General features: G+C 38.1%; 2 protein-coding genes across 5 annotated transcripts in view; one reads left to right on the forward strand and one right to left on the reverse strand.

Moving 5' to 3' along the window:
* Prepl (prolyl endopeptidase like) overlaps positions 1 to 4,023 on the forward strand; it is a 33,414-nt gene extending 29,391 nt beyond the window's left edge. For all 4 annotated transcript variants that reach the window (XM_048353006.1, XM_048353003.1, XM_048353005.1 and 1 more), the window contains 4 exons: positions 1,787 to 1,936; positions 2,279 to 2,402; positions 3,111 to 3,184; positions 3,533 to 4,023. In XM_048353006.1, the coding sequence (XP_048208963.1) occupies positions 1,787 to 1,936; positions 2,279 to 2,402; positions 3,111 to 3,184; positions 3,533 to 3,622 (438 nt within the window). In that variant the 3' untranslated portion in view covers positions 3,623 to 4,023. The remainder of the gene's footprint in view (positions 1 to 1,786; positions 1,937 to 2,278; positions 2,403 to 3,110; positions 3,185 to 3,532) is intronic.
* Positions 4,024 to 4,214: 191 nt separating this feature from the next.
* Positions 4,215 to 13,225, reverse strand: part of Slc3a1 (solute carrier family 3 member 1) — a 34,423-nt gene continuing 25,412 nt past the window's right edge. Inside the window, exons 6-10 of the mRNA XM_048353007.1 lie at positions 13,049 to 13,173; positions 11,879 to 12,074; positions 11,122 to 11,289; positions 9,765 to 9,881; positions 4,215 to 4,658 (exon numbers count right to left, since the gene is read on the reverse strand). Of these exons, the coding sequence (XP_048208964.1) occupies positions 4,215 to 4,658; positions 9,765 to 9,881; positions 11,122 to 11,289; positions 11,879 to 12,074; positions 13,049 to 13,173 (1,050 nt within the window). The remainder of the gene's footprint in view (positions 4,659 to 9,764; positions 9,882 to 11,121; positions 11,290 to 11,878; positions 12,075 to 13,048; positions 13,174 to 13,225) is intronic.

Raw genomic sequence — 13,225 nt, forward strand, 5'->3', positions numbered from 1 at the left:
GGGGCACATGTATGTGTCTGAGGGACAGGAAAAACTAAAGAAGAGGACTAGGAATGTGGCTTAGTGATGGAGTACTTGCCTAGCTTGCATGAAGCCCTGGGTTCTATTCCTCAGTACCACATAAGCGGAAAAGGCCGGAAGTAGTACTGTGGCTCAAGGGGTAGAGTGCTAGCCTTGAGCAAAAGAAGCTCAGGGGCAATGCCCACGTCCTGAGTTCAAACCCCAGGACTGGCAAAAAAAAAAAAAAAACTAAGGAAGAGACATGCTGGCATCTCATTCTCTACAGTGAGACAGGCACTGTGAGTAAGATCAGTGACTTCCAAATTTATAAAAGCAATTCAGATGCTAAGCAGCCAAAAATGCACTAGATATGGTTATTGGTTATAGGAGAGAAAGCTGAAAAGATTAAGTTTTAAAAAGCACCTCCACTTTATTGAGTGTTTTAACACTGGTTAGGAGCCAATAGTGATTAGTTTTTGTACATTTCATATTTTCCAGTTGATATTCTAAAATAACATGGTTGTAAACTTTCATTTGATGAAATGGAGTTTGTATATTGTTGGGGGCTTGCCAGTTTTATAAAGTTTTAATTGTAGTGAGATAACATAAAGCTTATCATATTAATCTCTTGTAAGTGTGTCATTCAGTGGTGTTGAGTGCATTCATGGTTGAACAGCCAGCCTCTAAGACTCAAGTTTTCATCTTCCAAAACTGAAATACTGGGGCTGGGAATATAGTCTAGTGGTAAAGTGCTCTCCTCGTATACATGAAGCCCTGGTTTCAATTCCTCAGCACCGCATATATAGAAAAAGCCAGAAGTTGCGCTGTGGCTCAAGTGGTAGAGTGCTAGCCTTGAGCAAAAAGAAGCCAGGGACAGTGCTCAGGCCCTGAGTTCAAGCCCCAGGACTGGCAAAACAAAAACAAAACTGAAATACTGTATAATTCTCCATTCCTTCTTCCTCAGCCCTTGGAAATCACCCTTCTGTTTACTATCTATGTGAATTTGACTACTCTAGGTACTTATAAATGAAATCATACAGGATTTGTCTGATGCTGGCTTATTTCACTTAGATCATATTCTTAACATTTATATATATTGTAACATGTGTCAGAATTTCATTCTTTTTAAAGCTGAATAATACTCCACCAAGTGTGTGTGTGTGTGTGTGTGTGTGTGTGTGTGTGTTGCTTATTTGTTTATCGATGAGTATTTGAGCTGCTTCTGCCTTTTGGCAATTATGAGCATTGCTGCTATGAACATGGGCATACAAATACCTCTTCAAGACCCCATTTTTGGTTCTTTTGGGTATGTACCTCAAAATAGAACTGCTGGATCATAAGGTTAACCAAAGCTTCGTTTTTTAGGAGCTACCATGCGGTTTTCCACAGTGCTGTACCGGTTTAATGCTGTGTGCAGCAGCGCGCCAGGTTCCAACTTCTCCATGGTGGCACCACACTTGCTATTTCCTGAGTGTGGTTTCTTTATTCCTAAGAGTGTGAAAGTAGTGGTAGTGCTTTATATAAGATATAATCGTGCCACCAAATTAAAAAGTTGTGAAATTAGAAGATAAATTCTTGTTCTATATGTGTCTAAAGTTAAAAGTCAATTTGAAGTCATCAGCTCTTTAAAGACTTGAATAGTTGATCTGTCTCCTGAGGATTTACATGTCTTCATATGTTTTTGCACATTGGTACTGATAAATGACACGATTATCTAAACTAGTTTGACCAACCACTTAGGTGAAGTGTAAGTTTCTTTAGTATTTTTTTTCCTCTTTTTTTTAAGGCACCTTTCCTTGATGTTCTCAACACTATGATGGACACTACACTTCCTCTGACACTAGAAGAAATAGAAGAATGGGGGAATCCTTCATCCGATGAGAAACATAAGAACTACATAAAACGCTACTGTCCCTATCAGAATATTAAAGCTCAGGTAGTAAAAACTTGTGCTACACCATCCTAAGCAGAGGAGCCAGGAGATGTTAGGGCTTTAGGATAGCCAAGCATTTTATAGCATCATAGCTGCTCATACCCACTGTTTTTTAAGTTTCATGCTTCCATATATAACCTCAGAATAGAGTTTTTGTGCCTTGATTACTAGATTATATGAAGGCATTGTCTCCTTAGACAAGGAAAGTCTATTATCGGTAACAGGCAGTCTGATACTCTAATACTGAGGCCTGTTCTTAGAGGAAAAACGGAGGTAATTATTTTTCGTGGTTTGAAGATACAATAGAAGTAATATAAACTCTTGGTATATCTATTTTCTTTTCAGCATTATCCTTCAATTCATATCACAGCTTATGAAAATGATGAACGTGTACCTTTGAAAGGAATTGTGAACTATACTGAGAAACTCAAGGAAGCCGTCATGGAGCATGCTAAGGACACTGGTGAAGGTAAGAGTCTGCCTGGAAACAGGGAAGATGGCTAACAGGACTGAACCTCAGCATCCTGCCCTGAGCAGTGCATCTCATGCTACAGCCCAAATCATCTGCCCCTGCTTTAAGACAAGCCATTGTCTTAACTGTAACTGCCTAGCCTCTTCTTCAGAGGACAGTGTTAAAGGAGGCAGGACACAAAGAACAAAGTCAATCTAATATCATCTAACTTGAAGATGTACTATCATAACGAGTGTAACGATATTTATTGAGATACTATTCTTAAAACTTTAAAAAACACATTCTAGGTTTTTTGCTTTGCTGTTTCAGAGGCCAAACTGATGTATTAGGACAATTGTTTCATTTTTGTTAGATAATAACTTTTCCCTTTTGCTTTGAAAGTACAGAAGCAAGATTGACCTGCAAGTCAGAGCCACCCTGTACCCACCTCTCATTCTCCCTCCCACTCTTTACTGTGTATTTGGCGTTTCCAGGGTACCGGATCCTCAGGTTTCATGGGGCCATTGACTCCCTAAGTCATTGCTCTTACCCAGCTTCCTCAGTGACTGGATCTCCTGCTTCTCCTTTAGAACTTCCTGCTGCTTGCCCCTCCCCTCTTACTGGTTGTATTGGAAGTTTTGCTATTATTGAACCGGAGTACCAAAGAGAAGGAAGAAATGCCTCAATCTTTTGGAGACTAATTGTTTTGTATGTTACCTTTTTCAGGCTTTCAGACACCCAATATTATTTTAGATATTCAGCCTGGAGGGAGTCATGTGATTGAGGATTCTCACAAAAAGGTATGTTATCCAGACCATCTCAGTTGACCGGGATGAGTTATATTCAAGTTTTTCAGTGATGGATGCAAGGTCTATGACAGAGCTCCTTCACAACTGCCATAGGCCCAGGCAGGGAGGGGGGTCACAAATCAAGAGAATATGCTTATTCTTGTACTTGATAAGGGAGCTCTGTTAAAATCATCAAATTTAATTGTTGAAAGCCTTCTACTCTTGCCCTGAATAAAAAGACTCCTGTCATAACTTGCTGACTTTGGTGTTAGATGGAGATGGGAAAACAAAGATAGACTTAAAACGCTGGGGTTTCTCCACAAAGTCCTTCTATCTAATTTTTAATTGTATTTCTTTTAGATTACAGCCCAGATTAAATTCTTGTATGAGGAACTTGGACTTGACAACACCAGTGTTTTCGAGAATCTTAAGAAATACCTAAAATTCTGAAATGCTGCATTCTACTGAGAATTGGAAACATACTAAAATGTTTCATATTATTTCCAACTGGTTTAGAAAAGTGAGCTTTTAAGTTATTAGAAAATGTTTTGAAAGTTGTTTCTCCACCCAGGTTTTGCTTTGTCTGCATCTCGCGTGTTCTGTTCTCTCTGAGGAGTCCCTTAGCCTGGAGAGAAGTTTTCAAATCCTGCTCCTTAGGACATGGACAAGGGAGGCAAGGGAAGGTCTAAGGGCCACAGAACACCAGGCCTCCCTTCCAGTCAGAACACTTTGTGTCTTTCACTAGAATTTTCTTTAAACAGTTTACAATCAGTGTCCTTTCTCTTTGCTAGTAGATATTTTTAGACACACTGAGTGAGTCATCTTCTGATTTCTATGACTGCATTTTAAGGGGGGAAAAAAATAACAAGTACCTGCGCACAATTGTTTCTTTTAGACATTTTATTCTTTCAAACATTTGAGAACCTTTTCTAAAGCAGTCACATTCAAGTGACAGAAATATCTACCCAGCATAGTGTACCCGGCAGCATGCTGTACAGGAAGCAAAACCTAATGATGCAATGCTACCCTGTCACAGAGGCTCCTAACACAGCTTGTGCAGAATGTTTAAGGCACTGGAATAGCATGCACGGTTGGAAACAAAGCACTTGTCTTTGAAAGCTGTTTGATAGTGAAAGAGATTTTTTGTCTTGTATTCCAAGATGATGCCATCTCCCTTCTCCAGCAGAATACCACTCGTATCAATTTCACTGCTTTTGGAGACAGAATTGGTACTTAGTTTTATTCTCAGTTTTGTTGGAAGACCTGAAATCATTTCCTGTAGATTTAGTTGTGTTGATGATCCTCCAAAATTCAGAAGCACGATAAGGATTCTGTCTATGCCATCCAGTTCTCTTGTGTAAACGACAGTGTTGCTGTCATTGCTCAAAAGGCAAAACCAGCCCCTGCTGAGAAGCAGCTCATTGACATGAAGGAAAGTTAAATCTTGATACAATTTTAAAGCTGATCTGGGCTGTGTTTTCTGGACCTATTTAAAAAAAAAAAAAAAAAAAAGAGGTTTTTACATGAATATTTGATGCTGAGAATTTTTTAAATCATCTAAGAATTATTCCCCCCCTAAAAAAATCTTGCTTCTAAGCATTAATATGTAGATAAAAGTAGTTTACATAAGACTGTCAGAAATTCCTACTTAAGGTTTCAGCTTTTCTGGGAGTCCTTACAGTGCACTGTGCTCTCTGTCATCTTTAACTTGCTGTGAAAGCAGACTCAACCACACTTCAGGAATTCTAAAGAACTGGTTTGGGGTTTAACTTGCCCAAACAAAGCCCTGTGCTCTAGTGAATTTGCCAGAGGCTTGGAAGAAAAAAGAATAACACATGGCAAGGGGCAAAGAGGAGTTGAGATGAACTTGGATTTATCTGTTCTTTTTGATAGATACTATAGGTTGCTACTATGCAAAGATCATGTAACTTCAGACATGGTAATGGTGAACAGAAAGTCACACAGTCACTTTCACACACACACACACACACAGCTGCAGAAAAAACTGGCTAAAGTGAAAGTTGTAGATTTACCACAAAAAGTGGTATATGTCAATTAAAGGTTTGTTTTTTTAACAGCTATATAAAATATACATAATAGGATGGACTTACCTTGCTTTTTCCCTTTAACATTTCAAACATTTTTCTATTTAGATGGCCTCTATACATATCATTTCAGTGGCAGATAATCTTATTTTGAATGGTTATCACATATTTGACGATTCTTTTTCATTCTAGCATTTGCATTTCTAATATACTCTTCCATTTTCATCCCCTCCCCATATTTTATATTATTTATTTAGGATAGTTATCAGAAAGATAATTACTGTGTCAGAATATGGAGATTCAATACATAATGCCAAATTATTCTTCTAAAGAGCTGTTGCCAAATCAACAATAGTTTTCATTTCATTGCACTCTTACCAGCCATGTTTCCTGGGGTGGTAGTGATGTTCTTGTTCTTCTTTAGGAATGGATGCTTAATATATGTGTCTTTAATGAATATCTTAAGAGTGTTTGGAGAAAATGTTTATTGTGTTTATCAGGTGCAAAGTATTTAGGGTACGTGTATGTGACCTGTCCAAGTTATTACTAACATTTTCGTAGCTTTAGATAATGCATGAAAAGCTCATGGTGCAGTGCTGCTCAAATAAGAAGTCTTAGTTGTTATTTTTGTCTACTTTAATTTGGAATTTCTCCCTGCAATTGTATTTCTTCTTGCACTTCGCTAAGTGCTTGTTTTATATATGTTGAAGGTATTGTTACAATGCATAAAGATTCATGATTTTTAGTGAACTGTTCAATTTTTGAAAATTGCCTCTCATAAAATGCTTTTCATATTGAATTCTATTTTGTCTGCTATTAAATATTTCCCAGCCTGCTTGTTTGTAACTTTGTTTTTGTCTAGGAAATGCGTGTACATAGTGTAAAATTCAATTACAAAAAGAATACATGCAATGAAAAAGTTTCATTCAGTCACTCCCTAGCTTCTCAGTTCCCCTTGCAAAGGGGCAGATTGCTGTTTTGTGTTCTTTCCTTTTATGTTTCGCATGAAATAATCTGTGCCTATGCAAACATTGTATTTCTTTACAAAGGGATGGCAATTGCCTTTCTGTACTTGTATTTTTTTTAAGGTGTATGTTTGCTGGTACTAGAGCTTGAATTCGGGGCCGGGGCACTATCCTTTAGCCTTTTTTGCCCAAAGCTGGTGCTCTACCACTTGCCACAGCTCCACTTCCAGCTTTTTGGTGGTTAATTGGAAATAGGAGTCTCAGATTTTCCTGTCTAGACTGACTTCAAACTGTGATCCTCAGATCTCAGCCTCCTGAGTAGCTAGGATTATAGGTATGAGCCACCAGCATCTAGCTAGACTCGTTTTTTTAAAGACATAATTGCATGTACTGATTTTCTACTAATAAAATGTTTAAGTAATTTCTAAAGTCTTCTGCTATCGCACTGCTGTGGCCAAAATCCTTTCATATTTATCATTTTACACATTGCAAATGTTTTAAAGGTATAGGCATTTCTATTATTTTGATAGCTAAGTTGCAAACTTTTGGTACAAAGGTTATCTTTAATTACGTCTGTGGACTTTGTTTTAGTTTGTTTCTGAATTTTGTTAATTATCTAATCTGGATGTTTTTATCTTTACTAATTTGTGGATTAATCCATTCATATTTGTGGTTATTACATATTTTGATATAATCCTGAAGGTTTATTTTTTTATTTATATTTGTTCTATAATTTGGTGGTTTATTTCCTTTTTAAGGCCTTTTGTTAAATCAGTTTAGGTAATGCTTCCCTTGATGTCTTTCCTAATCCTTATGCTTAAAATGGGAATGTCCTTTTTGCTTGTTGGTTTGTTTGGAAGTACTAGGGTTTGAAACTCAAGGCTAATGCTCTACTGCTTGAGCATCTTTTTCCTGGTTATTTTGGAGTCTGATAGACTTTTTTGCCATAGGCTTCAAATTACAATCCTCCAGATCTCAGTCTCTTGAGATTTAGGCATGGGCCACCACCAGCTCCTAGCTGTAATGTTATGATTTTCTACACACACAGTGCTGTCCAATAGAACACCCTGCAATGCTAAAAATATCCTGTGCTAATATGGTAATCACTAGCTGCTAATACCCAAAATGTTAGTGAGACCCAGGAAATGGATTTTCAATTCTGTTTACTAGTCATGCTGGATAAAGACTACTGGACAGCTCAAACCTACAGTTCATCTTTTTTCACCACCTCCTATATGGAAATAAATCACTAATATTTCTATTCCAGATACATTGTTTTACATTATACATCAAAAATTATCCTTAAGTTATGTTGGATGCTTTTCTTACTATGTTTTATATATTAGACTTCACTTTTAGATTAGATTATTCTCTCAGATAGTAAGTATATATGGTAAAATTTGGGTTCTTACTTTCCCATCTCTGTTCTAATTTACTACTAAGTGTTAGTTTGAGTAGTTACAGAGGTCTAGGCTCAGAAGTTTCCATTGCAACTTTGTTTTTTGCCAGTCCTGGGGCTTGAACTCAGGGCCTGGGCTCTGTCCCTGAGCTTCTTTTGCTCTAGGCTAGCATTCTACCACTTGATCCACAGCGCTACTTCTGGCTTTTTCTGTTTATGTGGTGCTGAGGAATTGAACCCAGGGCTTCATGCTTGCTAGGCAAGTACTCTACCACAGCCACCTTCCCAGCCCCTCCATTGCAACTTTGAAAATGAAGTTCCAGTGTATTCTAGTAACCAACTGAATTACGATGCCAGTACAACTCTCAGTCCTTTTCTCAGGAGATGTGTCTTTCAGGTTTGGTATCTTTTTTAATAGTTTTCCTTTATCTTTACCATTCTAGAAGAAAAAGTCTTTATTGCAGTTGTTAGGTGTTTTTTAGTTCTTGAGTATATTTCATCCAATCACTGTTCTACTGTAGAATTCTATTTTTGTTGTATGTTAGAATTTCTTGCTCAATCCTCCACATACCAAATGTTTTCTTATATTATTAGCTTCTTCTGCCTTTTTTCCCAATGCATGTTTCCAGTAAATCTCCTTTCTAGCACATTAATTATCATTTCTGTGTCTATGTCTCTTAAGAATATTTTGTATTTCCAAACTAATTAGAAAGTTTGCCTAGGAAGTACATAAAATATAACCTATTGAGGACATTTATACTGACATTGAAGTCTTAGATTTGCTATACTAATTTATATGTAGTGTCTCTCAGATGTATTGTGGCCCATTAAGTCTTTGTGTTTTGGTTTTCTTTGTCTGCTCAGCTTAGTTATCTGCTTCTTGTAACCATGAGGAGCCAAGTTAGATACAGATCTTGTGTGACTTTGGGATGTAGAATTCCTTTCCTCCTTACAATGATGAGTGAGCTGGAGTCCTCCCCTTCTCTTTGGCTCCTGTTAGCTCAGTAGTATATATTCTCATTTCTGAGAACATGGCACGTTGTGTTAGGAAATTTCACTAGATTCATGTCTGACCTTTATAAGTTTGACACTATTCCAAGCTCTGCTGTACATATGCCAGCACACAATTGATTGCCAAACAGGGCTTGGGCTATTCCCTAGGGAAGCCAAAGAATATGTTTTTCCAGTGTAGCTATTTTAGGAATCACTCTTGTCTTCTGTTTCTTCATGTAAACAGTCTTGTCCTGAAATCCACATTGTCCTACATTCTAGCTGGTCTTCCTGTGAGTCCTCCAACTCATCCACCTCCCTCCCTGTCCAGGATATCTGAGCTTGCTGAAAAAACTTCCACAGAAAATTTCCTTTATGGCTCAAAAGTTTTGGTTATAACCGGGCACCAGTGGCTCACGCCTGTAATCCTAGCTACTCTGGAGGCTGAGACCTGAAAATCAAGGTTCAAAGCCAGCCCAGGCAGAAAATTCCCCAAGAGACTCGTATTTCCAACTAACCACTCAAAAACAGGAAGTGGAGCTGTGGCTCAGAGTGGTAGAGCACTAGCCTTGAGTAAAAAGAGCTCAGAGACAATGCCTAGGCCCTGAGTACAAGCTTCACAACCAACAAAAAGAAAAAAATGGTTTCTGTCATAGTCTTTCTAATAAGAATTTTATATTGCAAATTATTCTTCAGAGAGGAAACCTATGTTTTAGTTCATATTTTCACAAAAGTATAGTTTCCAAACTCTTTAAAAGTAGAAAACTGCAAGAGAAATGTATGATTGATTTGAAAAGTATCATTTAAAGTTTAGACACACAGATTTTGTGTGTCTAGAATCTGCATAAAATTTCTATTCATATGAAGTAGAGCTATAGCTCAAGTGGTAGAATTCTAGCTTTGAGCAAGAAAAGTTAAGGGACAGCGCCCTGGTCCAGAGTTCAAGGCCCAATAGTAATCCAAAAAAAATTCCTGGGCTGGGAATATGGCCTAGTGGTAAAGTGCTCACCTCATATACATGAAGCCCTGGGTTCAATTCCTCAGCACAACATATATAGAAAAAGCCAGAAGTGGCACTGTGGCTCAGGTGGTAGAGTGCTAGCCTTGAGCAAATAGAAGCCAGGGACAGTGCTCGCCCTGAGGTCAAGCCCCAGGACTGGCAAAACAAAACAAAAAATTCCACTCATACTTACATCAACATTCACAATGTGGTAATCTGAATTGATAGGTAACCAGGTATGATTGGCTTCAGAAAACCCAGCATTTGAACTATTGTCCCACTGCATTGGTGACTTTGACAAAAGGGTATTCTATATCAAAAGATCAGAAAGAGAAAACAATAGTCAGGTTATTAAAAAATATATTTTGGTCCTTCTATTTCATAGTTAATTCACTATGGTTCATAGCTAATGCTTGTATTCATTAGCATTCATAATAAAATAGAAACCAGCTGCATTGGAAAACAGCCAATAATAACACCTTGCCTCTGAGTCAACTATTCGAACTTAACTTTAACATGTTTGAAACCTTTGCTGCTTTTCCCCAAAAAGGAATAAAGTAAGATTTCAAAATATGCATTTCCATGGGCTGAGAATATGGCCTAGTGGTAGAGTGCTTGCCTCCCTCAAAATATGCATTTCCAATTCTAGTATTACACTGCAAGGTACAAGTGAGCCTGAATTCTGTCCTCTCTTCTTCCTCCTGGTTTTGTGTTCACACATACAAAATGAGCAGCTGGAAAAGGTTCACTTTAACCACATGTCAGGAAAATGGGATCACAAACAACTTGAACTTTCATGCTCACTCATCTCCCCGGCAATTCAGTTGTGAAAGCTATGACCTCTTACAAAAACACAATAAAAGCGACTTAACTCCAAAAGTATGAAGTATACTTAATAATACAAAGGGAAGAGTCTTTGTGCCGTGGAACATGAGAGCTAGCAGGTCCAATAAAAACTAGAGAGCAAGTGTTCCTATCACTCCAGGTTGCAGGTAGAAGGCAATGAATATTCCCAACAAAGCCACTGGTTCTTTAACTGTAATGTGTATGAAAACATCTTTAAAATGAAGATGCATTATATCCATAAATTGCTTTGTTAAATGGCAACTCCTTTTCAAAAGAAAAGAAAATGGAGCTGGGAATCTAGCTTAGTGGTAGAGTGCTTGCATGCATGAAGCCCTGGGTTCAATTCTTCAGTACCGCATAAATAAAAAAAGCCAGAAGTAGCACTGTAGCTCCAGTGGTAAAGTGCTAGCCTTGAGCAAAAGAAGCTCAGGGACAGTGCTCAGGTGCTGAGTTCAAGCGCCTGGACTGGCAAAAAAAAAAAAAAAAAAAGATAAAATGACGATTCCATGGTTCTGCCCTAGAAGTCCAATGAGGTGGTCCAGAATAAGCTCTCCAACCACCAAGGAAACTGGTCATACTGTCAAGAATTAAGAGAAAGTAATCATGACTTTGAGAAATAGTAAATTCTCTTATTTGGGGAAGAAAAAAAGGACAAATACTTGATTTTACAACAGTGGTACACAGTTAAATTATATTAAACTTACAGTATCATAAATTTCATTGAGATCAGTGGATACAATGTTTCCCATTCCTATTTCTTCTCCATAGTAAGTTATGGGAGTTCCAGGGAGTGTAAAAAGAAGCATGTTCATAGTGTTGACATATTGGTTCCCGAAGCGAGAACTCAGTCGAATAGTCTCTGGTCCACCGGTCTGAAAGGCAGGTATTAAGAACATACTCTGTACACAGTGCTATGGAGATTTCTCCTTTTTCATAGGAAGTTCATCCAGCAGGAAAATAGCTGTAGGTATGTTGATATCAGAACGTCTAGATTTCATTCTTGAGCCTATCACTTGTTTTTGCTATCTTAGCCAATGAAAACACAGCAGTGAAAACCATTTCACAGATGGTATTGCAAATGAGATAAAACAGAGGGTTCATGTTTTATCACATTTGGATAATACTGACAGGAAAAGAAACAAAAGCGCTACCTTTGTGTCATTTTTAACAGCTAAGTTTAAAAAGCCAAACTATTAAAATAGACAGAATATAGAAAATGTATGTAAAGAAAAATATTTTTGTACAATAATGTGTATTAAGCAAAATGTTACTACAAAAATCCCTAGTGTTTTAAAGTATTTAAGTTGATAGAAAGTACAGTAACCAAAGACTGCTAGATTAGGCCTGATCATGAACAATAATTGATGGAGAATTAAGGGTCACTAAAAGGACAGAACTACAAGAGCTTAGAGGTGAACAAGTGAGAAGCTTGATACGTGTGTCCCTGGGCTGGAGACTTACCATCCAATTAGGCCATTTTCCTCCTGGCATGTTTTGCATCCAGGATGTGATAACCTCATACACTGTGTTCCCAGAAAGAGTGTCTAGTGTGTTAAGATAACTGTTGAAAGGAAAATCAGCTTCATAGACAAATGGCAAGCCATAGTACATCATGGTTCTGTCAATACTCTCTGCATAAGCTTCAGTCCCCATGAACCTGTAAGAGTTAGCAGAGTGCAGTGTCTTCAGTGCCTGTCAAAAGACTGGGAAGACTGCAGCTATTTCTATCTTATAAGATGTGAGAACTAGAACTAACTAGATAAAAGCCAGGACTCACTAGAATGCAGTCAAGTCACATAGCCAAGAAATGTCACACTGTCACCTGAACAATTTCTTGTAATAAGCCTAAATATTAGCATAGTCATGCTAGAGAATTACAAAGAGCATAGTTGGCTCCATCAGTATTCTCTGCTTTCTAAACAAAACTCCACAACAGGGGATGGGAATGTGGCTTAGCAGTAAAATGCCTGCCAAGCATGCATGAAGCCCTGGGTTCAATTCCTCTGCACCACATACACAGAAAAAGCCAGAAGTGGCACTGTGGCTCAAGAAGTAGAGTGCTAGCCTTGAGCAAAAAAAGAAGCCAGGGACAATGTTCAGGCCCTGAGTCCCAAGCCCCAGGACTGGCAAAACAAATCCAAAAAACTTGACAACATTGTGAAGAGCTGATCAGGTTATCTCAATCATCTTAGAAAAGTTATTACTATTACCTTTCTATTGTCGAGAAAGCTGACATGGTAACTAACCAGCCCCAGGTCACACCAATGTCCAGCAGGAATTATCTACCTCAGGCCATTTCATTTCCACGCTGTGTTCCTAATCATTGGGCTCTACTGACAGTTTAGGTGAAATCTTTCACTACTGTAAAAGGAACTAACCAACAAATGAGAATGATAAAAATAATAGTTCATGGAGAACATTCAACTAATCTCTTTTTAATTAATTTTCAAAACTGGAAATGGGAAATCAGCAAAGTTAAGGAACGGGCCAGGGTATATCAGACCCTGAGTTACAATAAAATATTAGATTTTTTGGTAGGTTTGTAATGCTTCTGAGTACACCTGGTGGTGAGGGGGTAAAGTGCAGATGAATCATTACACCTGTGAAGAATAGACAAGCGTCCTGCACTACCTGTATCTGCCAGGCTCTCTGCTGTACTGGTCCATGGTCTGCCGGAAGCTCTGAATGATCTCATGCATTCCCACTTGCGTGGTAGTGAAGTCATGGTACAACTCAGAGTAACGGGTGACTGTGTCCTGTGAAAATCACCACACCATGGTTACCATCATTCCACTGTCACAGCTACAG

The sequence above is a fragment of the Perognathus longimembris genome, chromosome 8 (genome assembly GCF_023159225.1).
Source record: "Perognathus longimembris pacificus isolate PPM17 chromosome 8, ASM2315922v1, whole genome shotgun sequence".
In the NCBI taxonomy this organism is placed as follows: Eukaryota; Metazoa; Chordata; class Mammalia; order Rodentia; family Heteromyidae; genus Perognathus; species Perognathus longimembris.